This window comes from Stigmatopora nigra, chromosome 4, assembly GCF_051989575.1.
Source record: "Stigmatopora nigra isolate UIUO_SnigA chromosome 4, RoL_Snig_1.1, whole genome shotgun sequence".
Taxonomy (NCBI): Eukaryota; Metazoa; Chordata; class Actinopteri; order Syngnathiformes; family Syngnathidae; genus Stigmatopora; species Stigmatopora nigra.
The window spans coordinates 13,005,116-13,031,549 of NC_135511.1; the positions used below are offsets into that span (position 1 = coordinate 13,005,116).

Here is a 26,434-nt window from a genome sequence, read left to right on the forward strand (position 1 = left end):
GAGCTGTGTGCTTTTTGGGATGAAAAATAGTCAAATTGTTCCTTCTTCTAACGCTTACCCCCCTAACCTGGCAGTGATAAGAATACATAAACGCATTGTGGTTATGGTCCTTGCTGAAATGAGAAACCGACTGACTTTAGTGGTGGAAAAAGTGGCCCTGAAAGTAGTGGGCTCGGGAAAATGTAATGTGTTTTCATTCAAAAAGAAATGAAAAAAATAATTCAGAATATGTAAGGGTTAAAACATTTATTGAGGAATCCCTTGAATACTGACATTCATTTATTGCAGAAAAATAGAAAATGAAATCTCAGTCCAGTCACTTATGACCCGTGTGTTGTTACAGTTTGAGAATGCAGCTTGGCATTCCCTGCCTAAAATAAGGAGGCATAATCTCGAAAAAGACACTTTGTTTGCAGCATATTGTAAAATGTGAAATGTCCCTAATCTTCACGGTCAAAGTTAGACTGTACCGTGAAGATCAACATCGACGCAATGGCTTTCTTCCGAAACACTGTGAAATGCATTTCATGAGTCAGAGGTATAAATATTAAAGTGTCCCCAAAAGCATTGCTACCTTTTATACTAAGTACCTATAGTCCCTTCACATTGTCATAATAGATGGGTGGCATTCAGGTTCACTGAACAATTTCAATTGTCATTGTTACTGGTATTGAAATGTTGGTTAATATTAGTTCCACAATTGAAACTGGAAGCTTTTTCAGTGGTTCAATTCAGTCAATAGATTTTTCTGCACTGTTTCTGTTCTGAAAGTTGAGTGAATTTTCACCAAATACTTTGCTGAACATCTACTGTAGACAATGTCTAATATTTCATGGATGTTCTTGGGAATAATTCAACCGACGTCGAATTTTGACTTGCATTTCTTCATCCTGTGGGAGGAAGTTAACAATTTAGAAGAAAAAAAATTGGTTCATGCAAAGATTTGGTTTGGAATATGTTAAGAAAACAAGGACATGGACAACCAGCTTTGGGGTACTGTCCATGGTACTACAAATTGGATGATCCCCTATAAGCTTTTTAATAATTTCTCTTTTAATCAGCCAGCGAGATGACTTCTTTGATACATACCGTTTCAGCAGTGTCAACTGTCTCTTCTCCTTCTGTTTGGTCGCCACCAGGCAGGAATGACTCGCTGTCAGACAGCGGGCTTTCCAAAGCTTCCTCATCATAGTCTGTCTGGTATTCTTCTGATAGTTCCTCTAAGGGGAAAAGCATTTGTTTTTACGATCTTTAACAAGACTATTATTGAGAGAGAACAAAAAAAAAAAATACCAACCTTCAACCAATGCTGTTTTAACAGGCTCAATGCGTGATACAATCTCTGCCAGATCAGTAAATGAGGCATTTGGACAAGTCACCACCTGATAGACAAAAACTTTAAGCAATGCTAACAATGCTATATGCGAGCATCCTATCCTAGTGAATTCCGTACCTATACGTTAGCATTAAAAAAAATCTTACATGACTACTTTTGGTCTTGTGGAACTCCTCCTGATGTCTGTCTTTAAGCATGCTGTCCACCACATTACTGCGCTGCCAAACACCAAACAGTGTCTTCCCATGCTGGTATCCCACCTCCTGGAGCGTGTTGGCAGATCAATATCTGATTTTTCCACCCATTCAGGAAAGAACAAGCCAGTTTACTTACAGCAATTTCATCGAATTTGCCAAATTCGAGTGTGCCATAGCGATCGATGGGTGGCCGGATGTACTCGCAGTAGTCGCAGCCTTTCACTAATTCCAGTTGACGGACACAACAGACGTATGCAAGCCGGGTTTGGATCTCTGCCATATTAAGTACCTGGTGTTGGGTTAGTTTTTTTAATAACGTTATGTGCCCTTTACGCAGTCTGAATGGTAAAGAAAGTGCATCTTTAAGCATATTTGTGATGCACACACCTTGACTTTTTCAGCGAGAGGGTTGAATCGGTTCCAAAGAAGCCACCAACCATTCAGGGAGTCCCCGTAGTTGGTTAAGTCGGTTTGATCCCGACTCCCCACATCTATAGCAATCACCACTTTGGCTCCCATGGAGCGAGCCACATCAGCTGCAAACAAACAATTTTGCATTTTAATTCATGTTGGGACACAAAAAGCCAAACAGGAATGGTTAAAAAAAATGAAGTAAAGAAACTCATATTTATCTCTAAAATCTTTCTGGATATACAGTAGATTTTCAGTGTAACAATGTGATCTTAATAATAATTGGTCTTACCAGGCAGATTGTTGATGTAGCCCCCATCCATCAGTAGGTGTCCATCTTTTGGATCGCAGAGAGGGGGAAGGTAACCAGATAGTGACATGCTGGCTCTTACATAACGCCACAGGGAACCTGAGTGAAAATGTAGCTTTTTAACACAAATGTTTTAGAGCAACAAGGCAGAATTTTAGATTTACCGTCAGTGTGAACCCTCATGGAGGAAGCTGTGATATCTGTGGTAATGTTGAAGTATGGAAGCCACAAGTCCTGGCAGTGATAGAAAGAAGAAGCAGTTGTTGATGGTGGTGAAATGATTGTTTGTCCATAAGTGAAAAATGTTATCACTGATCTTTTGTCGAGTCAGAATCTCCCAAATGACAATGAAGTGGACAGACTTGAATATACCTTTATACCTCTATCTGTTTGCCTTTAAAAATGGATCGAATCCCAGAATTAAAGGTCGCTCCGGAAAACATGGAAGTGACTGGGTAGGTCAGATCCACAATCTTCTTGAAGAGAGATGTCATATCCTGAGAACATGTTGCAGGAAGGGAAATAGTGAGATTGCCTGGCAGAAATGTCGGTGAAAAACAAAAAAAAAGACAAATCTTCAGTTATTGTATTGAGGCATTTGATTCCTAACCTACCATGGCCCATTCACGAGCACGGACTCTCATCCGACTGTAGCTTTTCTCCTCAGCATACAGTGCTCCCATGAAGGAGCCGATGGAGGTACCGCCCACAATGTCCACGGGGATACCTGCCTCATTCAGTGCCCGAATAATGCCGACCTGGGAGCAACCCCTGAGGAAGGCATTACATGTAAAGCAAGAATACTTGCTCCCAGAGGGCAAAACCACCCCTAGAAATAGTTATGCTACTGTGCCATTTAAATAGTGAAAAAGCAAATTTTTCAAATTAATAGCAGCCAGTAAAAATGCAACATATTTATCTGAATAATTCTTCCAAATCCAACTAAGGAGGTGGGAAATTCACTTCAGAAACTGGGACCTAGTCAAGGGTTACAAATGTTAACCAGGAGTTTAGCCTTTGTAGTCTTTTGGTTGTAGACTAATAGTCTTGAATGAAAGCTAAGATTTATACCGTCCCTACCTTGTTAAAGCTTCAGGACAAGTGGAAGCAGTGAAGAAAAACAATAGATTAGTTACAGTAGAAACAACTGGATCTGCATGACCAAAGTCTTGCACCAAACAAAAAGCTGTACGGTCGTACTCTACTCACGAAATTAATTGGTTCCAGAACTTTTTTTGTAACTTGAAATTTTTGTAAGTAGAGGTGTACTTGATATGTAAATTTAATTTCCATTTGCAAATTTGGAAATGAGAGCTAACGCCCAAACTCAACCTTTTAAGTCGGTGTCCACATTACCTGGCCCCACCTCCACCTAGCACAAGGGCGATGCTGTTTCCTGTCAGAATCCTGGCCAGGCGGGAGAAGTCGGAGTGACGATCCGGACACTTTTCAAACACACGCCCGTAGAGCTCTCTCTGTGGTGACAAACAACCCTTTTACAAAACATGCACAGTCACATGGGCAACGTGAAGTACAATGAGGAGTTGCTAATCCTTTGTGCAAATGCCAGTGTATGTAGAGTGAGCGTTCGGCTCTCGGCGTACCAGTTTAGGTAAACTCCTCTTTGAAAACACTCTGCGAGGACATGACAAGTGATGGTGCTTTGAGATCCAGCTCCGCATGTTCAACCACTCCACTGTCCCCTTGGGCGGTGGACCATCCTCCCTGTGCAGCAACACTAACTGCTTTTGGGCCCGAATGGCACTTCCCTCCAACATTTTCTCCAACTACAAATTAGTAATGGAATACCTTTACATTGGATCAAGATGTGAACAGTCTGAGACTATTGGATAGAATCAACAACAGACCTCTCCCACGGTGGGCTCCTGTTCACCCAGTCCCACAATGATGATGCAATCGGCCTGGCGGATGCAGCGCTGGGTCCAAGGAGTAAGGCCTGGGTCCGATTGATAGAGGACGATGCGGTGGATGTCTTCCTGCTGGCCGAGCCAACTGGACAGCCGGTACTCGTGGACACTTTGAAGGAGAGGAAGAAAATGAACGTTTCCAACATCATCTGTAATGTAAAGGTTGGTATTGTCTTGAGTCATTGAGAGGGTGCCTGCACCTGTCCAAAGCAGCAGTGCCCAGGCGTTGTTTAATGATGTCGCTTGTCAAGAGTAGTGTCGGCCCTACAAAACACAAAGATAGGACATGCTTTTCTTATGGACAGCTCTTTTCAAGATTTTGGATATCGCATGTCTAAATCACGTATTATTTGCGTCAAATAAAGATCAGGATAAAGTTACACTACTTTCACTACATGGAAACTGTTTTGTTAAACTGTCTTTTTATGAGTGTATTCGAAGGATAAAAAAAGGATATGTAGATGATCCTACCGATACCACTGAGTGCATGTTGCAGCTCCAAGGTGAAAGCCGTGAGAGGAATCTCATCGGACACAGGAAGAATGGCGACAGTGGACAAGTTGGAGGCAGGATTCCCAGCATCCCACTTACTATTGGAGTTGTGGAGGGGGAGACTTCGACCTACAAGTCAAATGTATGTATTACAAATACTCTCTTATCTTACTTAATCTATGGTGCCCAAAACTACACTTTTTTTGAGTAATGCACCAACTAATTTCCATAAGCTAATGAAGTGTTAACCTATTCCAAAACTTACCAGTCAGAGGGCCATTGACTTGCTGCATATTGCCCAAGATCTTCTGTCCCAGCAAATGAATTAGCCGAGTGACTACCTGCGGAAATCTCCTCTTAATGGAGTTGAGAGCTCCTTCAGGGAGCTTGGCCAGCTCAGAGTCCCTCACAGCGTGGACCGTGGTAGCTCGGTTCATGTGGGTCAGGGCTTCAACCTAGAGACCACTTATTGTCAGCTTTAGTCCTCAAACAATCCAGTGACGTAGCACTCACCACGCCAATTAGGTCCCCGCGGCCATACTCTCCGGCTAGCTCCTTTTTGCCATTATCCATTGCAATGACTGAGCGTAAGCGGCCGCTGAGTACGATGAAGGTGCTGTCGGACTTGTCTCCCTGTCTACGTCCAATCAGAAAATAGAGCATTTATCGTAGTGCTGCCCACTTTTAACACCTAATTTTTTTTATTGGCACATATCAACATAATGGAAATGCCCAATGCATTGTGTTCTCCATGCGTCAGTCATCCATTATCTGTACTGCTGATTCACCAAATAGACTAATTTATTTAAATACATATACTCAGAAATTCTAAAATGTTATCCCAGATGCCTTTGGTGAGCCAGTACTGTTTAGTCTCACAATACCATTTAAATATAATAAAATACCAATTCAATGGCTGAAGCTCAATATTTTACAACAGATAATCAGTGTCTTCAAAAATACCTGTAAACAGCCCGGCCAGCTTCCAAAGCCATCCAGTCCAAGGCGAAATCAATCTGCCTGACAAAAGGGGACACCCTCCTCACAACAGTATGGGCTACATTCAATACCATTCTGGGCTCTTCACGCATTATCCTGCAAACAAAAGTTCAAAATTATTTTGATTCATTTACCTTTTTAAGGGGGTTGTTCACAACTTTAGGGTCTTACTCGTAAAAATGAGCCTTCGATATGGAGAGAAAAGTACAATCTTTATGAGCACGTGCGGTGAAGATGAGGGGTTCCCCCGTGAGTACTGCCAAGTGGCCCACCATCTCTCCCGGGTGGGTCACAAAAAGCAACGTCTCGTCTTCACGGTCAATCATGCGCTGGTAAACATGGAGTGACCCAGAAATGACAAATGCCACGCTCACATCCTGCAAGGTAAAAGAAACCAAGTAAAATAAAAAGATTCCATCCCTATCAGACACTTTTGGTGAGACTGCAAAAAAAAGACAACATGGTATTCTATAAAGAGCCTTTGTAATTAAAACAGTCTTGAGCTGCTAACCTGGTCTCCTTGATGGGCCACGACTGAATTGGCTTTAACCTGGCGAAAAGTCACCCTACCCTCCAGTAGACTGGGATCCTGTGGAAAAGACATTACAAAAAGTGTCCTATTAAATCACCTACAAAATGTTCAAGGTTCTGTAAGGTTATGTTGATTTTTTTTTTTAAATACATAATCAGTTTGAAAAAAAAATTGGGGCAAGCTGTATGTCATTATTATTTGTTAACCTCCAACATTACTGAAACGTATGTAAATGTACCTTGAGCTGGATGGCCTGCAGTAAGTCCTTTTTGGCAGCTTGGAAAATTGCATTGACTTTGTCATAGCGGTCATTTCCTGCTCCAAGCTCACTGTAATGGTAAACTGCAGAAGGAGACTGCTGCATTGTCACCGTCTTCTTTAAAATAGACTGCAAATGACCCACATTTTGAATTAATTAAGTTAGCTTTTAATATCAGTTTATCTGATTACAGCATGCTCTTGTTGACTTTCCTGTATACTCAGAATCTCGGTGGACGATGAACCATTTTGCCATTAAAAAAGACGGAGTCATTCACCCCTTTCCTTGAATAAAAGCTTCCAATGACCATGTATAAGCAAGCAGAGTGCAACTGAATAAGTCTTCAGTGGTGGATGAAGCATTTTGTCAAAAAAATGACCAAGTCTTTCACCCCATTTCCTTGGATAAAACGTTTCAACAACCTAGTCCCAGTAGAGTGGTGGATCAGTGGATAAGTCACCAGTCTCCCTAATCTGTGGTCCTGGGTTCAAATCCTAGTGCATGCAAAGATTTTCCCACTATTATTCAGGTATATGAAAGAGATAAGAGTACAAGTGCTACTAGCTACTCTCACAGGTTGGTGGCACAGTGGCTAAGTCATCAGTCTCCCACCTCTGTGGTCCTGAGTTCAAATCCAAGTACCAGCAAAGATTTTCCAAATATTATTCAGTTAAAAGAATAAGTTCTAATGGCTATGTGTTTAACTGAATAAGTATTCAGTGGTGGAGTAAGCATTTTGTGAAAAAAATGACTAAGTGTTTCACCCATTTCCTTGGATAAAACGTTTCAACAACCATGTATATGTGTGGTGGTGGTGGTGGCCCAGTGGCTAAGTCATCAGTCTGCCAACTCTTTGGTCCTTGGTTCAATTCCCAGTGCATGCAAATATTTTCCCACAATTGTTCAGGTAAAAGATTAAGTTCTAATGTGTTTAACTGAATAAGTCTTCAGTGGTGGATGAAGCATTTTGTGAAAAAAGTGTTTCACCCCATTTCCTTGGATAAAACTATAAGTACCACTGTTTTCTCTTACAGGTTGGTGGCCCAGTGGCTAAGTCATCAGTCTACCACCGATGTGGTCCTGGGTTCAATTCCCAGTGCCGGCAAAGATTTTCCAAATATTCAGTTAAAATAATAAGTTAAAATGTCTAAGTGTCTAACTAAATAAGTATTCAGTGGTGGATGAAACATTTAGTCAAAAAAATGACTAAGTGTTTCACCCAGTTTCCTTGGATAAAACGTTTCAACACCCATGTATAAGTGGGGCACGAGTTGGTGTAGTGGGTTGCACACTCGCCTTTGCACCGAGAGAACGTGAGTTCGCTTCCCGGTGTCGGCGGTTCACTGACCAAGCAAGCGGTCGAGGGTCGGCCGGAGGCCGACCCGAGAACGCCTTTCGCACAGACAGGTCCTTCAACATTCTTCCGAACTGCCGAAGGCAGTTCGGAAAATAACCTTTTGCTGAAAAGTATGACTAAGTGTTTAATATAAATTAAAAAGATTTTTTTTCTTCTTGTTTCATTGACCAATTCTTCTTTCCAGTTATTTTCAGCCAAACGACGGCAGCGGGAATCGAACCCAGGTCTCCCAGACGGGAGTCCAGTGATCTAACCTCTGCGCCAACCAAGTGACTACACTTCTCTTAGTAATCATTTGAGTGTCTTTCCAAGAAGTACACAGAAACAACTAAGTGAAAATGTGTACTGACCGGGACTTGAACCCAGGTCTCCCGGACGAGAGACATGTGAGCTAACCACTACGCCACCAAGTAGCTACACAAATACATAGAAACAATTAAGGCAAAATGTTTCTCAACCTGGATTTGAACCCCAGCCTCCCACATGGGAGTCAGGTGACCTCTAAGCCACGAATTGGCTACACTTTCCTATGTCATTATTGGAAAATCTGGACTACACACGGTTGTTTTTATTTAAGGGAAAAATGATTACCAACTGGGATTTGAACCCTGTTTGCTCACACTTGGGACAGATTTCTGACCCTGGCAACAAATAATGGGTGAAATGTGATTGCTTAAATGCTTGAATATGAAAATACACAACTGGAAGCAGTGCAACCAGTGGGAAAGCAATGAAAGGAAGCTAACAGACAATTTGAAATTATTTCATAAGTATTGATGGACAAAATATAATATATGATTCAGATATTTCTTAGGCCAGCAGAGAAGACCTTGAAGGCCCTGACGGCACACCACTGCTCAAAAGAAATAAACAGTACCTTTACCGGACCACTGGCCACAGGATCCTCAGTAGTAACTCTAGCCCGTTCAGAAACTCTCATAAGATCCACTGACATTTGACCTGTATGGAAAAACATACAGCACCGTCATTTTCGGACTAAAAGTCGCACCAGCCAAGGTATATATATTACTATTGAGCAGGTACTTTCATAGAGAAAAATATTAATATTTCTCATGCAAAAATAATGGACAATTTTCTAGATTTATAATTGTTAGTTGATGCCTCCCAATTTATGGTGCCTGACACTGTTTCGACATTGTACAAGAATATATCCCACGGATATGTTTTGCCATACCTAAATTATTTCAACCAACCAAAAGCAGAACAGCCTTGTACTATAATAGAAAAGAATAAATGTGGTATTACCAGTAACGGCCATTGGGGTGGACTGCGAGCGAGGTTTCTTATATACTACTGAACTGGAATTTTCAGAAAAGATTGCCTTTTCTTTTGTTTAAAAAAAAAAAAAAAGAAAAGTATTAGATAATATTACATCGTGACATTAACAAAAATATTTTCAAAAAAAAATCTATATTTTCTGACCTGGGTCTGGTTTTTCAGTCATTGATTCATCAGATTGTGAAGGCTGCCTGTGGAAACCTCGATGTGGATGAACCTCCCCTAAAACCTGAGCCACTGAAACCAAGGAGATGGCTTGGCTTTCCTAAAACAATAGAAAATTGTTAAAGGAGCCCTCTGTATACAATTTTCCATTTCCTATTTTTTACTGGATACAAGAAAACAAACTCCTATATATACATAAAAAACAACAACAAAAATGTCCTGCTCTGATAATTAAATACTCTAGAAATAGACTGATATATTTGCAGCCTCTTCACAATTGACAAGACATTGGATAAAGTAGTACCGTGTTGAAGAGCTCAGTAGTGAGGCCAAGATAGTTGTGTAAGGCAAGGAAGGTCACTCTCTGAAGACGGACCATAATTATCTACAAGTGGGAGAAGAGCGTTGTAACATTTGTTGTCAAGACCTGTCTATGTATTATTTGTAAATCCCCGAACATGAATAAAGCTCGCTTTACCTGAATGACACGGACCAGAGTTTCAGGATATTTGTCAAAGACGGATTGAAATGCTGCCGCTGGAAGACGGAGGACAGTGGAGGGGACAGCAGCTCTTGCAGAGACTGTCTTGTATGGAGATGGGTAGCCCTTAAAGAACACAAGAGTTTGAATTTGTGTTTCCCAAATGACAATACAAAAGAGCAGTGTACTGTGTATTCTTGTCAAATGATAAAAATAACATTTTACTTTGACAACAAAACAAAAAAAATGAAATGTCTATAACTTGTATATCATATAAATCTAAGCTTTATCGTCAAGGTGAAGACAGACTAATGCTTACAGTGATAACATCTAAAATACTGAGCAAACTGTGGACACTATCTCCTTGTAAAACCTCCTTCACCACAGCATCTGTACCATCCTGCTTGCAAAAACACACACAAAACAAACGGTCATGTCATAAACAATGTTATTGACAAAAACCAAATCAGCCACTCTCCCGTGGTCTTACACTCTCCCGGGTGCACAGTTCTAGGCGTCCATCTTGAACAACATAAATGCTGTCATCAGTATCACCTGGGCGGAATAGCGCCTCCCCCTGATGCAGCTGGATCAGCACCATGTGGCGACATAGTTCAAGAAACAGAGGTTTCTCAAAGTGCCCCAGCACCCTATGGAAAATAAGCATTCACTGTAATCTTTGTCATTGTACGGACTGCGTGTGTATTTCCAAATTTAAAATTCTTATGCTACTTACCTGACATTTTTAAGCATGTACAGCACTTCGGATGGGAGGTGAGAGTTTTGCACATCAAATTCTGTCAAGTCTGCCTCTAACAGACAAGGAGGTGGCTCTTTAGGCTGCAAGGAGGGGGGCTCTCCTCGGATACGGAGGATCCTAAATCAGGTGCACACACAAATACTCTTGATCACTCTTGATAGGTAGGAATTATTCCAGAAACTAATCTTATTCCCCTTTAGTGATTTCTCTCCAAAATAAAAAATTTAATGGGTTTATTTAATCTGTGGCAGAATTTCTACCACAGGGACACTGCAAGAGCCATATGTCAGGAAAAAAAAAAGTTTTTAAAAAAGTTTTCATGTAATAACAGTGTGCATCTATAGTTAATATTCATGTGGTCTCTGTGATATGTAAAGAAATATATAACCCTAACCAACAAAATAAATAAAGCTAACGATGCAACGTGACTTACTTGCGAGCTATTGACAGGACTTTGGTCCTTTTGCGCACTCTCTGACGAGAAGTGGAGTTGGAGGGGGTGCTGGTGGGAGAGGACAATGTCTGGACCTTTATACAAGAAACAAAAGTATAGATATATGTAAGTATATAATATATACATGACATTTTTTGTCACAAAAATTACCATGTATAGTCAGGCTGAGACACTAACCACTCAACCACTCAGCTTGCAGATAAATATACTAACCTTTCTTATTATCTTTCGGCCGTAGAACATAACCTTGTCTCTTTTTCGAAAACGGTAATGTGTGATCCCAGCCTGCTCCTCTAAAACACACAGGCATTTTTTTTTTTACGATCGTAACATTTTATGAGGTCTCTTCCCAATATTTGTGCTGTACTCCTGCACTGCATGCCGAATATCCACACCCAAGTTATTTGGAATAGCAGCACACAACTTTTAACCCAATGAGTATTTCAAGGGGACTTCACCACCATTGAATATGTCAAATCCCACATACAAAGAATAATGTTATATTCCTGACAAAATTTAAATAAACACTGGAAAAGAGGCTAAGTATATGTACTGACTTGACAACCTGTATCTTCTGTAGAGAAGAAACACGACACCTCCCAGGAGGGACACAACTGTGACAGCTCCAATAAGAATAGCTGTCCACTGGAAGAAAACAAAGTGACAAATTGAACAACTTGTGTGTACCATCATAATATATACATACTTCTGCATCAAACTGAGTAAGGTGAAAGTTAATTTAGACAGCAATACAACTTCCAAAAAATACTATAACAATCTTTCTGTGTTTTTACCATGTTGGCTTCCATTCGTTCCTCTATAATCTGTTGCATCTTGGCCTTGATCTCACCTCCAAATGGGGGGAAGCTCTGAAAGAAAAAGACATGCTTGTTCACAGACGTTGTCAAAAATTAAACATGTAGTGACGGGTGTACCTGATAGAGTACGCAACTGTCGTGTTTCTCCTTTTCTGCCATGGCTGACTGAGGTTTAGATGGCAATCGAAGCAGCCAAGCCCTAGGTGTGGCATAATTGTGAAACATAAAGATTGGGAGTCATAATTAGACTGTATTTGAAAAGATGATTGCTGTGTGGGAAGATGGACCTTAATCGGGATCACGTGATTCATGTAAACAATCCTATGTAGGTCAAAGATCTCATGCCCTAAGCAAAAGTTTCACTCATTAGATCTTCCTTGAGTCAGTAAAGTGAGACGGCAGCCTACTCCACTCGATTTCCAGTAAACACTCCCAAAGGGGTCAAAGGGCAGGCAATATATTACGAACAAATATTGCTTACCCAGTCATCATCTCATCTAAATCCATTTCAAAACTTATGTTACATTCGTGGTGTCGTGTGTCCTCTGCAAATATGCAATTTTCAGGAGAAGCACGGCGACTTTGCAGTTTGGAGGCAATTTATTCTGTGGTGCTACTGCATTCAAAATGGAATACAAATATGATAACCAATTATATTCATTTAATTTTATAGATGATCATTACAGGAGTGCATTTGCACAATGCACAAATAACTTTAAAAACGGATGTGCGTTACTTTACTTAATTTTTACCTGTGCGCAAATAGGACATTAAGGAACTTGGAAATAAGTAAAATACTTTGCCTGGTGGTGCTAACGCTTCATGAAGTACGATCGGTGTCTCAAAATTACTCACTCACTCTTTGGATGCTGAACGAAATTTAAACCACTTTATGGATTAAGAGCGAGGTTCAAACAACCCACGTGCACGATCAATATACAAGACATGCAAAAATACCTTCCAATTAAAGTTAGACGAGTTATTTTCTCACCTACCAGTTTCCGCTTTATTCAATGCATGACTGCAATAACAACGTGAAGAGGGGTCGCTAGTAACAGCTTAAGTATCCTGTCATACCTTTCAAAATAAAAACAATATTACTATACACGTCTCGTTTGAAGTGACATTTTTGTTTCACAACCTCATTAACCATCTCTAAGTAGAGTATAGGTAATTGAAAGACATACATTTTAATTTTATTTGTGTATGCATGATAAAACTTTCAAATTGAGTTTCTTCTCTTACTCAAATAATACCCTTGGCCTTATTTTGAAAATTGAAATGGCGGAGGTAGCGGTTTATGGATTGTTCCGAATGTGGCACCAGTATCGCTGAATCCAATTGGAGAATACTTTTGCCTTTCTAGCCAATCGACGGAGGTTTTGATTGGTAGTCTTACATATTATTTTCCTTGCAACGCTTTGTCAAGGTGAGATGGGTCGATTGTTGTTGCTACTTTATCGCAAATGTTTACAGTATGAAGACAACAATGTTTATATATCCTTTTTTTCTGTGTACTGTAAATGACATTTACAATTAAAGACAATGATCAGTACACATCCAGTAGCTTTAGCGTACAAGCTAGCCTGCCAAAGACGACAGGTTACCCAAAAGAGAATTGTTTTGTACAGTAAGAACTGCTCAAGTTTAGTTATATAGTCAACACACCCTGCATTTGTGGTAAAATAATATAGCTAATCATATTCTTAGGACACATTTGTTTCATTGTGTGCCTTCCTAATTTTTCCCAAGTTAATGAATGCTCTATTGGAAATAAAATGTAAACTTGTATTGGTTGCCTTTGACAGAGATAAGACATACAATCCATTTCAATAGGCTTACAATATATGATGTCCAATCTATTAAAACTAAGAAGACTGGCAATAAACAATAACCGCCTATCACCGGCTTTGGCAGCCAATACAAACTTGGAAAACACTTGATCTACGGGCCCAAATGATTGATTTCTATTTCCTAGGTTTGCTGTGGAATATTCTGTTGTGACACAATGGGAGTATTGTCCACGCTTATAAGGGGCTTCAGAAGAGGAGCAGACAGAATGTCAGAATTCACCAGCAAGCGAGGTTCAAGAACTCACAATAAAGGCAGAGGTGCAAGACCAACTGGAATACAACTCTCTAGCCGAAAGTTTGTGTCAGTAAAGGCTATGATTCCAGAGTTTGTGGTACCTAATCTGGACGGTTTTCAACTAAAACCCTATGTATCATACCGCTGCCCAGAAGGAACGGAACCACCAGTGACCGCCGAGAGGCTGTTTGCCGAGGTGGTGGCTCCTCAGATCAAGAAGGACTTTGATGAAGGCATTTTTGATAAAGACAACCTGGAAAAATATGGATTTGAACCCACACAAGATGGAAAGTTGTTTAAATTGTATCCCAAAAACTTTGTGCGCTAAAATAAACTTTTTTGTTTATCTGAGAAGACTTGATGTAAGTGGATGCCTAACCAATCTTTTGCCATTATAGTCTGCTACAACTTGGATTCAAATCTTTTTATGGTCATGTATTTCTTCAACAAAGTACAATAAAATGTGAAACACTGAAATGAAAGCAGCCCGCGAAGGTTTCTTTGTCGAGAAATGGAATGATGCGACGGTGGAAAAATTAGTGTGTGGTGATGTCAACAGATTCCAGTTTATTCAACGGAACATGAATTATAATTGTGATGCACTACCTCTGGTGAAAAAGTCAACGATATGTCACGTAATAGAGGAACTATACATTCTGCGCCATTTTTAAAAAACTGGTCAACATACATTGGTCTCTACCTGTGTCTCAGCTGGTGCCAAGTCCCACCGCCACAAGTGAAGCATATGATCATAAAATGAGCAAGTGGCAAGAAGAAATGACATTGAAGAGGCATCGTCATTCGGTGTGACTGTGTGGCATGCATTAGAGCTGGTAGATGGAGGAGTGATACCCTCTGGGATGTATTGCCCACAGTCATCCTCTAGGGAAGTGTCAAAACTGGCAGTGGGGGATTCGTACTGGATCCTTAAGTGTCCGCCGCCGTCTGTGAAATGTTCCTTTGGTTCGCTAGCAGGAGGTGAGAGAGGAGCGGGTTCCTCCAGTGACAATCGAGACCAGTCTGCCCCATATGCCAAAGAGTTGTGGAGAATGTATGAGGCTACAACTGGACAGGCTCCTTTGTTGGACTCTAGAATTAAAAAATAAAAAGAAAGAAAATGCCAACACAGAAATGCTTCCTTTACCCCTTTACTCACCCATAGTCTGTTGACAGTGAAGTATGTGGAAGTCATTGTGCATGCATGCTGCCAGAAGCAGGTGCTCTTGAGTCGGATGCCACTTGAGCCTCCACACCCCACCACCGAGCATACTCTCACTAAAAGGTTGCCGCATATTTCTTCCATCCCATAGCAGGACCGTCTCATCATAACTGCGCGAGGAAAGTACAAAATATCAAAGACACTGGTGCTATTTAAAAAAAAAAAACTGCACGCAAAAGAATGTGTTCATTGTAACAATTACCTTCCTGTAGCTAGGATGTGTTCCCGATGTGGGTTGCTGTGAATGCTGCACACACCCATTGAATGCCTTTTGACAAACGACACGGAGATGTTGATTTGGTAGCTCGTCAAAAATGATACCGACATTAATTACCTTTTACTGACAAATGTAGGACTGGATGGGCTGATCCGGAGGTCCCAACCTTTGAGTTTACAATCATCTCCGCCTAGCCACACACACATGCAGTGTTCATGACTTGATGTTTTGGTAGATGGAGTGAGTCAAACACAAGTATTGGTTAAATGGCTACTTGTCTCTGACATCCTCGAGTACAGTGACACCAAATTAAGAGTTCTCCAATAGTGAGGTATACAATTTCTGAAAAGGATTTGCTAACCTGAGTAAACCAACTGCGTGTCCCAGTAGGAGAAGGCTGAGATCCAAGCCTCAAAATCGTGGGCCTTCCACTGTGACAGAGTTGTCAGAGCACCTTCATCCAAAGAGAGCACACTAACACGACCTGCAGAGTCGCTGCACACCACCCGCACATCACTGCTGCTGACGAGAACCGTAGTTTATGTGCCAAAGACATCATTGTACACGCTATTCGTTCTAGCTAAAGTGCAGCTGGAGGTGGAATCCATTCTCCTACCTGTCCAATCTTCCGGTTGACCAATCCAAGGACAAGGCCAACTGGTCTCCTCCAAGTTCCACACTGTTCAGGGCCTGCAGATTGCTGCTGCCTTCCTACTGAATACACAGCTATGAGTGTAGATCTCCACATTAATGAGTAAAAAGAAAGCCTAATGAATTGATAAAAGAAATTCATTCCAATTTCAAAATGATGTTAATTTTTTTTTATTTTTTTTTTACATAATTTGAAAGATTTCACTACTGTGACACTGTCAATACAGAAATATTGTGGCCCATTTTCTCACCTGGCTTTCTGACAGAGTATACAACTGCAATTCTCCAGTGGCGGCTGCCAGTCCCAACACGACCATTCCTGACACAGGTACATGACACCTGAATAAATAAATGATAATTCAACAACTTAAAACAGACACTTAAATTGTCTGTTATTGTGTTGGAAAGCCTTTAAACGTCTTACCATTTTAAATCTAAAATGGCAGCTGTGTCTATACGTTGGAGCTCAGTGAGAGGGGGACTCGTCAAACCTTTGTGCCGATGTTCAAAAAGGTATAAACGGCCAGTCCGGCTTGGGGCACCACCGTCTTCCCCTTTCTATAACAGGAGAGTGAATACAAAAATGATTATCAATGCTTCACAAAATAAAAAAAGTTGTATAAGTTAGTTATGAGGAATGATTTAGCTTTACATACTGGAGAATAGTCTGTTACTACAACATCTATTTTAAGACTATTTTGTGTTATGATTGGTTACTTTTTAAAGCATTTTAATCACACATTGTGTTTCAAAGAAAACCTGACCTCAGATATGAGCAGTAAGTATTAATACAAACAAAGATACACACTAGCTGCAATCCAAACTGGTAAAATTGTGTTTTCATAGCAATCCACTCATTGTATGCCATTGACGTTGAATGAATTCCAATTTAAACCGGTACGCCTGGCTGTGAATGCTTAGCTCTCAACGCCTTGATCGACCTATGAACAATTGATCATTCTCTCTCCCCAGTCAAAATGAATTGGACGTCAAGCGCCGTCAATGGCAGCCATTGAGTTGAATGACTGCTCATAGTTCACGCACTATGATTAAGGCAGGAATCTGAAGTATTTGTGCCAGCCTGACTTGTACACAACACGTCAAGTTAGCCGATTTCCGGAACCGATGAAGATTTAGCACATTGGAAGTAAAATATTGAGAAGAGAAAGCGAGGACACTTACGCCTTTTTGAAGCTGGTAAGTCCCGCAAACCAGGAATTTGTGTCGGGAAGAGATCGGGCACCATTCTACGGTGTCAGCACTCAACTCCGTGTCAAACACTTGCAGACTGCGGGTTCTTGACTTCCAAGCCATATCTGACTGCTATGCATTACGTTACGGCGATGATCCCCAAACTGGAAAGCAGATCAATATAAACTTCATCAAATGACATAAGTTTTAAAAAAGAAAGTCAGGAATAAATACAATATAAACGAACTCGGCTATCTAGTAATCTCCCAGAATCGGTAGCTAGCTTGACATGAGTTAGCTTGACTGTTGTGTTCTACTTCTGTAGCCAACAAAAAGATAGGACACTATATGAACTAGAGAGGGTTAGAAATAAGTTGACAAAACATTTGTCTACAACATATACATGGATATATTTGATAAACTCACTTCGTTATCGATCTGCAACGCGCTTTCAGGACGCTGGCTGGTTGTTGTGTCATTACCGCCAACTTGCCTTCCGGTTGCTTCGGTCATCATACAAAAACAACAACAATAACAACAACAACAATTCTATTCTACTGGCGTCAATAACTTGATAAATAACTATTTTAAGCAGGTTTATTGTAAATACATTTTAATTGTAATTGTTAAAAAAAGAAAATAAAACACACTGACTGTTTTTAACATCAACCTGCACATGATACTGAAAATTGGCCTTCTGCTATGATCTTACATATTTACATGTACTTGTTCATTAATATGAATTCTCCCTTTATTAAATAAATCAAACTCAAATTGTCAAATGATTCAAAATATGTTTGAAATCGAAATCACTTTAAAATGTTGATCTGTTTCCTACCTTTTACACAAGATCATGGTTTTAAATGCCCAGTTTATTAAAACAAACTTGGACTATAGATGAATAGAAGTATGATTGTTGTCGTGACTCGTGACGTCTAACCGCCAGAGGTCTTCGATCTGCTCTTCTCTGGAGCCGTGACATCGCCCTCCCGGACTGGAGTGGAAGAGCCCCTCCATCGTTTATGTACGCGATGGACTTTAACGTGAAAAAGATCGCCACGGGTGCTGGTTTGCTGTTTACACGGGCCGTTCAGGTAAGAAATGTTCTCACTGCCGCACTGGCCTTGTGGACCCAATCTTTGCTTCTTCCATATGTTTTGAAACGAACCTTTTGTAGCGTCGCATACTGGCTAATGCAACCAACACAACCAAAACATCATTCGCCTAGGTTCGTGTTAGGATGACATTGCCTTAAAAGTTAGTATAATGCCCGTGAATACAGCAGCGATGCAAAATGTTGCGGACGGAAGCATGACGTAGTTCTTAAACTCACTGGCTGCCATTGACGGCAATAGACGTCCAATCCAGCCCTTACCGCGCCTACTGATTAAATACTTTGCACAACCCGAGTATACAAGTGTGTCTTACATGACACAAAATATGACCTTATTTTTTTATATAATGCATTGCATAATTACTATATAATTGCTTTTGTGTAATTTAGCATTTCTGAATTGGAGAATAATGCAGAAGATGTGCATCAACTGTGTTTGTGATTTACCTGGTGTAGTTTACAGAAGAGAAGCTTGGCCAGGCAGAGAAAACTGAGTTGGATGCTCACTATGAAAACCTAATGAGCCGTGCAGACTGCACAAAAAACTGGACCGAGAAGATCTACAGGCAAACAGAGGTTTTACTGCAGCCCAACCCAAGTAAGACATCAGTATCAAAAGAGAAAAAGAAGAATTTTAAAAATTATTTAATTGCTGCAAAATATAAATACCCAAACAAACAAAAATGGCATCTCCCTGCACCAGTAATATTAACTTCAGCATAATTTAATCAACAGTAGGCTACAGTTGGTAAATAAAGTCAAATCAAACAAACAAAAAAACCTCACCGTCATACGCCCAAGTATTGTAGCTTAACATTTGGTTTGTTTGATTCTTCATGCTACAGTCGATCACAGAGGTGAGTATTTTTTTTAAATTCTAGCCCAGTTGTGGGATCCCTCTGTTCACATTACTCAATTGTAGGTACATCGTAATTATATGAAGACTAGACTAGAGTGTGACTAGTAGTAGATTTAAGTACTGAATTATAATGAGGTACAAGTACTATAATGGTTGACTGATCAGCCTCTCTAAACATAAATAATTCCTTGTGACGCAATGTTTGTGGATAACTATGGCATTTTTAATTAGATTTATAACATTTTTGATTGCTATGAATTAACTTTTGAACTTTCTGCAGGTTCTAGAATTGAAGAGTTTGTGTATGAAAAGTTGGACTGGAAAGCACCATCCAGAGTGACCAACGGGGAACTTCTCGGTCATTTGATGGAGGATGCTGCCAACGACTTTGGTCTGGACACTCCTTATGGTAGGCGTGAAATGAGTCATTTTATATAATTTCTTGTTAAAATGGGTTTGCACAATTTGAAGTTAGACAACGATGACTCTCCAATCAAAATAATTGTCAACTAATTCCATGATGCATTAGTTGTCATTAATACATTTATTATGACAGCCTTCATTGTGAAATAAAAATTGCATAATCACCTTGTAATGCAGACAAATGCCATAATGGTCTCCTCAGCTCATTTCACTCTTCTACAGGAAGCACTCTAATCAAAGTGGGAGAATGTGAGCAAAAATTAGGAACATCTGAGAGGGAGTTTCTTCAAACATCAGCCATCAGTTTTCTGACACCCCTCCGCAACTTTCTGGAAGGAGATTGGAGGACGATTACAGTCAGTTTGCAACACTTTACTACTTTTGCCAATATTTACTTGAGTTCTCATCTTTTCTCAGTGTTCCTCTTCGAAACATTAAGAATGTAACCATGTTAAATTTGCCCAAGGCGTAGAAAATATTATTCATTGTCCAATTTGTTTTTATTTAGCACCTATAGACGACATAAATCCGGAGATACTAGTATAATTGTTTAGTTTAATAGTAGATTACTATTTCTTAACTCATGCATGTCTGCGGACGAGACACTAGAGGGAAGTCATGTTATTCGGACTAACATACACTCCTGCGGCATTGTATGTCATCAAATTATTAAACTCTCAACATGTCTCTGCAGAAAGAACGGCGCCTATTGGAGAATCTTCGCCTTGATCTGGATGTGGCTAAATCACGTTTAAAAAAAGCCAAAGCGGCGGAGGCAAAGGCTGCGGTGAGTTAACCGCACAGTATCATCGGAATGCATCATCACACTAAATTATTTATTACATCGTTATAGTATTATTCATGATTTCACTTCTTTTGTGTTTACAACCATGGAAGTGCGAGGGCGATGTGAGTATTGACCACGTTTTTAATAGTCGCCATTTTTCTATCTAAGTCGAAGACAAGTTTTGGGGGTTAAGGAATGACTACACATTCAAATGACTAGTGGACTGACTTTTGTTTGTGTTTTTAATTTCTTTATCATTTTTGGTAATTGTGTACATTATACACTCATTATTAATGGAAGAAAATGCTGCAGTTGGAAATTATTTCTGGTATTTTTTTAATACAACATTTCGTGATTCGTTAGTCATCATTATGAATTTCCAAAAGATTCTCATCAGATTTTCTTCCATATTAATGTGAAACAGCTTCACGGCTGACTGTCATAATTTGGTGCAGTTTCTGTGCATTAAATAATGCGGTGGGCCAGATTTGGCTCTCGGGCCGCCACTTTGACACATGTGCTTTAAAAGTTACAAAAAATGTTGTATATAAAAGTCAACCTTTTCATTATTTTCAAAAGGTGGCGCCAGATTTTCAGGAGACCAGACCACGCAACTATGTCCTTTCTGCCAGTGCTTCTGCTGTAAGGAGATTCCGTTTTTAACAAAAAAAACACTAACATAACATTAAGATGATTTATTCATCCAAATAAAGGCTGTATTTTCATATTATAACTCACAGGCTTCCGAGTAGAAACAGAGAAGCAACACTATATTTTTGTGTGCCATCCAATGCGTTTTATATGCATTCATTACAAAAAAATAATTTCTATTTCTATTGTTCTTTTGCTGTCTGTTTACATCTCACAGCTTTGGAGCGAGGAAGTTGAAAAAGTAAGTACTATAACACTTTTTTTTAACAATGCTTGATTGACCTGATTAAAGACAAAATGAAAATAATTATTACCAAAGGAATCACTGGTATTATTCTCCAACAAGGATCTAAATAGATATTTAACTTAATTATTTTAATTGGAATGTTACAAATGTTCTTATTAACATTTCAGGCTGAACATGAACTCAGGTCAGCCCAAACAGAGTTTGACCGCCAGGCAGAAGTTACACGGCTTCTTTTAGAGGGTATCAGCAGTACGCATGTAAGTCGCCTATAATACATTTCACTTCATGGTTGTTAATATCACACACCAAATGTTCTATTTTTAGTGCATGTTTCAAATAACTTAATTGCGATCTTCTGACTGCATGACACTATTATAATTTCCCTCCAGGTGAATCACCTCCGCTGCCTACATGAATTTGTGGAGGCGCAAGCAATTTATTACAAGCAGTGTCACTTTCACATGCAAGAACTACAGAAACAACTTGGAAGGTGAGATCAAGATAATAGACCGTGTGGGTGGGTTTTGAATGTCTCAACAGAAACTTAAAAAAAGCCGAAGGAGGCTCGCGTCTGGCGTAACCTTTTGGTTACAGCAATGTACTCCTTTTCCTCTGCTTCCTACCAGACTACCAAATGCTTTTGCCCTGAATTCCACGGGCACCAAAGCTACTGCAGACTTGATATCTGAAAGTTTCAACAGCACTGGGGAGATGGACACTCTGAAGATTGAGGAAGTCCAAGCTCCTGCTGCTGGCACGCGCATGGCCAAAGTTCTATATGATTATGATCCTTCTGATTCCAGTGAGCTTTTCCTCCTAGCTGATGAGGTGAGATTAGACATTTGGCTCAAATTGGCTTTTTTTGGACACTTGCCAGTGGCGATCAGCGAATCAATCCAACCGCCCAAACTATTTTATGGCCATTAAAAAAAAAGGCTTTTTGTTACAGATCATTACAGTTTACACAGTCCCAGGAATGGACTCCGACTGGCTGGTTGGCGAAAAGGGAGACCAAAAAGGGAAAGTGCCTGTTACGTACTTGGAGCTTCTCAGCTAAACGACACCCTGACTCAGAAGTTCATGAATGACGACTACTGAAGCCTCAAGCCTACTCCTTTCACTGCTATTAAATTCATTAAGTCACACTAATTCTACTTTCACTAGCATGAAGAAATCCCCACTATGTCATGCCAATACAAGTTCCAATGAAAGGTGTTACAAGTTCAGCAGTACTGGCTTGACAACAATCCTCTTCAAAACCTGAGTCAGATTTCATGTTGGAACACTTTCCCATTGAATAATGTATGTCATCATTTCTTTCTGCCTCTCAATAGCCAAAGTTATTTTAAAAACGTTACTAACTGCATAATAAAATTTCAACTACAGCATTTTGACGACTATAAGGCGCACATAAAAGCCTTACATTTTCTCCAAAATAGACAGGGCGTCTTATAAGCCAGTGTGCTTTTAATATGGACCAATACTAAAATTGTTATCACGATAAATTAAAATAAATCAGTCGATAGGACAACTACGTAAAGCAGCCCCCGACTCTACTATTTTCCCGTAGATAAAGTACTGTGCAGTGACTGCTGGGATAGAGTTCTTAATACACCCAGTTCTTTTGTCAATACACCCAGTATGACGGCGAGCACACTAATTTGGGGCTCGCCGTAATTTCGGCTGGATTTACAAAATAAATCCTGCCGCTAGATGTTGGCGTCAACAGATCATTTAAAGCTAGATTGCAGTTTTCTTCTTTTCATCATAAATGCGGTAGCACTGTATGCCATCATTCAATTGATTTGCAACCTTTGTGCAACGTTCAATATTTGGGTCCTGCTGCTCGATCTTTCTGTTTATAAATGGTACTGACTGTCGAACGATTCAAGTTGTATTCCTGTGCAACGCTCACCACTTTCTCACACGCATCAAGCTTCTTTATTATTGCCACTTTGGTTTCACATGAAATGGCTTGCCTCTTCTTTGCACCTCCCTCACTAGAAGAACATTTTTCGACATAAACGCAATTTGCAGAAATGTTCGTATGTACCGTTTGTTTGTAAATTGAAAATTCGTAAGTAGGGGAGTGTCTGTAATCCTTTGTACACACCTGTAGTTCCAAGAGAGTTTCTACCTTCGCTCACAGCAACTTCAAAATCATCAGTTCTTCCACTTTACAATTTTTTTTTATTTTCTACTTTCATTTCAGGAAGAAATTACAAAACATTACAAAACACACAAACAGTCACATTTCCAGAGTTTGCATAGCAAATAAAAATGACAATGGTTAAAAGCAAACAAATGCGTTTCTCAACCTGCAAGTGGAGCAACCCATAAATAGTGGTAATACAAGCATGGTTTTGTAAAAAAGAGAATGAAATATAACAACAGACACATAGGCTGTCTTAGAATATTTCTCTTATGTTATCACTTGTCATCACAGTTACAAATCTTGAACTTCTGACACATGAAAAGTGCTCAATTATGTTGAGATATACAAAAATGCGCATATAAAAGCCACGTCCGATGATCTTAAACAAGATACTGAAGAATTTCCACTCCAAAGAACACCAAATATTCTTTGGAGGAAATGAGGTTGACATATTCCGACGTCACTCTCAGCGTGCTGTTTGCTTCCAATATAAACGTGCCACTCGTGTGTAGAGATTTGGTCCATTGGTTTGTGTTGGAGCTGATTGTGTCGACAGATGATAGAAGAGGCCTATCCTTAGGGTATGAATCGTGGAAAAGGAACACATTGTTGACCAGCATCACCACGCCGTCATAGTTATCTAGTTCGCCATTACTCTCGTAGGTAATCTGCAGAAAGACTCTGTAGACGCCTTTACTGGGAAGGACCAGGTTCCCGTTGGAGTAGAGGAAACCTCCGTGGCAATAGGCATTTCCCTTCTTACTTTCCCAGAGGAGATATTTGCCATTTGTCTTTTTATCAACAGGAGCTAGAATAGTGACCGTAAATTCATGAGTTACGATGTTGCACTCATTGAAGGCAGTTTGTTTCATATTTTGAAAAGGTCATGACAAAATCCCAAATAAGTCAATTTTTTGGGGGGGGGGCTGGTCCTTGAACTCTTTTCCAGGATGCATATTTTATATCTAATTATGATACATAACTACTGTTTTCACAATTTCCCCATTCACTTATATTGCATAGGTGAATGAGTTAATTGTAAAAAAAAACAGTAGTTATGTATCATGATTAGATATAAAAAATGCAATTTATCCACTATGTTGTAGTTCCTGTCAACCTTTTTCTTTAAAATGTCGCAGGCAAATTCTAAATGAGTATAATTGCAAAAATAACATTTGTTGAGACTTGATATTTAATGTCTTGGAAAAGACAAGAAAAAAAGTCGCATAAGCGGCCCTTTTGAAAATGCTTTTCTGTTCAGTTTTTCAATGTAAGGCTATGAAATTTGGTGTAGTGATACTTTGTTATTGTTTTTGTTACTTTTTACTGCACAAAAAGTGTTTTTTTCAGTCATATCACAAATCCTATATTAAATCATCCATCTTTGATCGAAACCGGAAAAAATAGGCCTGATTTTAGGCCTCAAAATTGAGCGAGGAGATTTAAACATAGTAAACGGATGTGTTTATGTTGTCAGGCCTGGGCTTGTCAAGGTGTTTAAGTCATTTTTGGCAACGTGTAAAAGAAGAAAAAAATGTCAACAAGTCTCAGTGCCAAGGTTCAATATTGCAAGCATCACAGTCTGAACATTTATGACTCTGTTGGAATATTTCCAATCAGGCTGAGTTCCCGCTGTTGGTGGCCATGAACTCTACTGTTTTACTAGTTAGAATGATTTCCCTTTTCTTAATGTTGCTCATTTGCTCAATCCAGTTTTTAAAAAGTTTAACACTTTCTCCAAGTTCAAATTCAATTATGCATACAGAGTTGTTTTATCTTAACTTTTATAAGTGAAATGTTACTATACTTATAGAATGATAATTATTTCAATCTTTTTTTTCTTACCTGTTAGTAGAGCACTCTTTTGTTCATCCTCTTGTGAAAGTCTGAGGGCTGCAACGAGAAGCCATTCAATACCACACCGCGGCAGAAATTTTGCATGAAAATGAGACAATATTTACCTGATGGAGTACCATTTTCATTCTCCCCACACTGAAAAGCAAACAAATGTAATGTTAAAAAATATGTTTAGATATGAAAAGTAGGAAGGCAATATCTTCATCGATACTTGGAGTTACTTAGTCTGTTTTTTTACATTCTCCTAACCTGGGTGTATTTCAGAAGAATTTGGCAGTGTTGTTAATATATAATGTATTTCTTCACTTGCTGTATGTGCATATATATTATTATTATTATTATTATTATTATTATTATTATTATTATTATTATTATTATTATTATTATTATTATTATTATTATTATTATTATTATTATTATTATTATTATTATTATTATTATTATTATTATTATTATTATTATTATTATTATTATTATTATTAATATACTTAAGACCGGGCGGCCTGGGTTCAAATCCAAGTCGCTCCACCTGTGTGGAGTTTGCATGTTCTCTCTGGGCCTGTGTGGCTTTTCTCTGGGTACTCCAGTTTTCCCTCCCACATATTGGGTCACATGGGCAACACATGTATACCAAACGTTAAGTGTGCTCTTCATGTCTTACCTTGGAGTTGAGTGTACTTGATTGGAGAAATCGCTCCCGGAGAAGAATGCACACCAAGCCGAGCTGCGCAGCACACACCAAAAATAAGGCGAGATGCGTGAACTGTTGGACTGCCAGGCTTCCTAAACGAGAGCTTCTGCTCTTGCTAATTCGGCGTGGCAAGCCTTCTTCCATTATGCACGACACTAGCACGTGTGTATGACATCCCACTTTATGAAGGTGGATACGCCCCCGTAAGAGCGCCACGCCCACTTTTCTGTCACAACACCTGCATGAGTCATTTTTTCACCTATGACAGGTAGGGGGATTCTTTTAATAGTTTTGTCTGTCAAATTGTAAATATAGGATTGATTCAAAGCCAAACAATGATTTCATTGGGCGATATCGAAGATTTATTGCTCAATTGTTTATTAAATGGCTGTGATATTTCAAAAGCAGTCAAAGAAACTTTCGTTCATTTTAACAACTGCTGATACTCACAAGGATCGCGGGGGGTGCTGGAGCCTATCCAAGCTC

The 26,434-nt window shown here is 39.6% G+C and overlaps 5 protein-coding genes across 8 annotated transcripts; 2 read left to right on the forward strand and 3 right to left on the reverse strand.

Moving 5' to 3' along the window:
- Nucleotides 1–231: 231 nt before the first annotated feature.
- On the reverse strand, nt 232–11,972 carry LOC144195749 (patatin-like phospholipase domain-containing protein 7). Its single transcript, XM_077715570.1, has 34 exons — nt 11,916–11,972; nt 11,775–11,849; nt 11,538–11,625; nt 11,194–11,273; nt 10,960–11,054; nt 10,503–10,643; nt 10,257–10,416; nt 10,086–10,166; nt 9,764–9,892; nt 9,590–9,670; nt 9,265–9,385; nt 9,088–9,168; nt 8,699–8,781; nt 6,444–6,593; nt 6,185–6,262; nt 5,845–6,050; nt 5,638–5,769; nt 5,188–5,311; nt 4,940–5,129; nt 4,654–4,803; nt 4,383–4,446; nt 4,123–4,291; nt 3,859–4,041; nt 3,611–3,729; nt 2,869–3,025; nt 2,635–2,751; nt 2,419–2,488; nt 2,237–2,353; nt 1,921–2,069; nt 1,670–1,822; nt 1,483–1,599; nt 1,298–1,382; nt 1,090–1,220; nt 232–890 (listed from the first exon to the last, which is right to left on the reverse strand). Exons 1-34 carry the CDS (start codon nt 11,955–11,957, stop codon nt 831–833), a joined length of 3,978 nt encoding a protein of 1,325 aa, XP_077571696.1. The 5' UTR covers nt 11,958–11,972; the 3' UTR covers nt 232–830.
- Nucleotides 11,973–13,141: 1,169 nt separating this feature from the next.
- LOC144195507 (large ribosomal subunit protein mL41-like) lies at nt 13,142–14,306 on the forward strand. Its single transcript, XM_077715203.1, has 2 exons — nt 13,142–13,227; nt 13,777–14,306. The coding sequence occupies exon 2, from the start codon at nt 13,807–13,809 to the stop codon at nt 14,212–14,214; it is 408 nt and encodes a 135-aa protein (XP_077571329.1). The 5' UTR covers nt 13,142–13,227; nt 13,777–13,806; the 3' UTR covers nt 14,215–14,306.
- Nucleotides 14,307–14,428: 122 nt separating this feature from the next.
- LOC144195508 (diphthine methyltransferase-like) lies at nt 14,429–17,609 on the reverse strand. Its single transcript, XM_077715204.1, has 10 exons — nt 17,591–17,609; nt 17,156–17,328; nt 16,398–16,531; nt 16,225–16,312; nt 15,939–16,033; nt 15,684–15,841; nt 15,440–15,512; nt 15,308–15,373; nt 15,043–15,215; nt 14,429–14,975 (listed from the first exon to the last, which is right to left on the reverse strand). Exons 2-10 carry the CDS (start codon nt 17,285–17,287, stop codon nt 14,566–14,568), a joined length of 1,329 nt encoding a protein of 442 aa, XP_077571330.1. The 5' UTR covers nt 17,288–17,328; nt 17,591–17,609; the 3' UTR covers nt 14,429–14,565.
- Nucleotides 17,008–22,390, forward strand: LOC144195509 (endophilin-B2-like). Of its 4 annotated transcripts, XM_077715205.1 has the most exons (14): nt 17,008–17,170; nt 18,111–18,258; nt 18,735–18,876; nt 19,124–19,135; nt 19,418–19,546; nt 19,783–19,916; nt 20,255–20,347; nt 20,458–20,469; nt 20,927–20,989; nt 21,216–21,239; nt 21,413–21,502; nt 21,635–21,735; nt 21,872–22,073; nt 22,195–22,390. In XM_077715205.1, exons 2-14 carry the CDS (start codon nt 18,187–18,189, stop codon nt 22,300–22,302), a joined length of 1,182 nt encoding a protein of 393 aa, XP_077571331.1. In that variant the 5' UTR covers nt 17,008–17,170; nt 18,111–18,186; the 3' UTR covers nt 22,303–22,390. The 4 variants fall into 4 exon arrangements, with proteins under 4 accessions (XP_077571331.1, XP_077571333.1, XP_077571332.1 ...); XM_077715207.1 differs by lacking the exon at nt 20,458–20,469; XM_077715206.1 differs by lacking the exon at nt 19,124–19,135.
- Nucleotides 22,391–23,749: 1,359 nt separating this feature from the next.
- On the reverse strand, nt 23,750–26,094 carry LOC144195654 (lymphotoxin-alpha-like). Its single transcript, XM_077715443.1, has 4 exons — nt 25,919–26,094; nt 25,362–25,392; nt 25,246–25,293; nt 23,750–24,208 (listed from the first exon to the last, which is right to left on the reverse strand). The coding sequence occupies exons 1-4, from the start codon at nt 26,090–26,092 to the stop codon at nt 23,781–23,783; spliced, it is 681 nt and encodes a 226-aa protein (XP_077571569.1). The 5' UTR covers nt 26,093–26,094; the 3' UTR covers nt 23,750–23,780.
- Nucleotides 26,095–26,434: the final 340 nt, after the last annotated feature.

What these genes read in the sequence shown, in the direction of transcription:
- LOC144195507 (XM_077715203.1), top strand. Translation starts at nt 13,807, where the DNA reads ATGGGAGTATTGTCCACGCTTATAAGGGGCTTCAGAAGAGGAGCAGAC.
- LOC144195654 (XM_077715443.1), bottom strand. Translation starts at nt 26,092, where the DNA reads ATGGAAGAAGGCTTGCCACGCCGAATTAGCAAGAGCAGAAGCTCTCGT. An exon ending in TGAAAATGGTACTCCATCAG is followed by an intron (nt 25,294 to 25,361) that starts GTAAATATTGTC and finishes TTCTCGTTGCAG; the next exon opens with CCCTCAGACTTTCACAAGAG. An exon ending in AAAGAGTGCTCTACTAACAG is followed by an intron (nt 24,209 to 25,245) that starts GTAAGAAAAAAA and finishes TCACTATTCTAG; the next exon opens with CTCCTGTTGATAAAAAGACA.
- LOC144195509 (XM_077715205.1), top strand. Translation starts at nt 18,187, where the DNA reads ATGTACGCGATGGACTTTAACGTGAAAAAGATCGCCACGGGTGCTGGT. An exon ending in TTTCTGCCAGTGCTTCTGCT is followed by an intron (nt 20,990 to 21,215) that starts GTAAGGAGATTC and finishes TACATCTCACAG; the next exon opens with CTTTGGAGCGAGGAAGTTGA. An exon ending in GGAGCGAGGAAGTTGAAAAA is followed by an intron (nt 21,240 to 21,412) that starts GTAAGTACTATA and finishes TTAACATTTCAG; the next exon opens with GCTGAACATGAACTCAGGTC.
- LOC144195508 (XM_077715204.1), bottom strand. Translation starts at nt 17,287, where the DNA reads ATGGCTTGGAAGTCAAGAACCCGCAGTCTGCAAGTGTTTGACACGGAG. An exon ending in GCCATTTTAGATTTAAAATG is followed by an intron (nt 16,313 to 16,397) that starts GTAAGACGTTTA and finishes TTATTTATTCAG; the next exon opens with GTGTCATGTACCTGTGTCAG. An exon ending in TCAACCGGAAGATTGGACAG is followed by an intron (nt 15,842 to 15,938) that starts GTAGGAGAATGG and finishes TCTCGTCAGCAG; the next exon opens with CAGTGATGTGCGGGTGGTGT.
- LOC144195749 (XM_077715570.1), bottom strand. Translation starts at nt 11,957, where the DNA reads ATGGCAGAAAAGGAGAAACACGACAGTTGCGTACTCTATCAG. An exon ending in CAGAAGATACAGGTTGTCAA is followed by an intron (nt 11,274 to 11,537) that starts GTCAGTACATAT and finishes TGTGTGTTTTAG; the next exon opens with AGGAGCAGGCTGGGATCACA. An exon ending in GCCGAAAGATAATAAGAAAG is followed by an intron (nt 11,055 to 11,193) that starts GTTAGTATATTT and finishes TCTTGTATAAAG; the next exon opens with GTCCAGACATTGTCCTCTCC.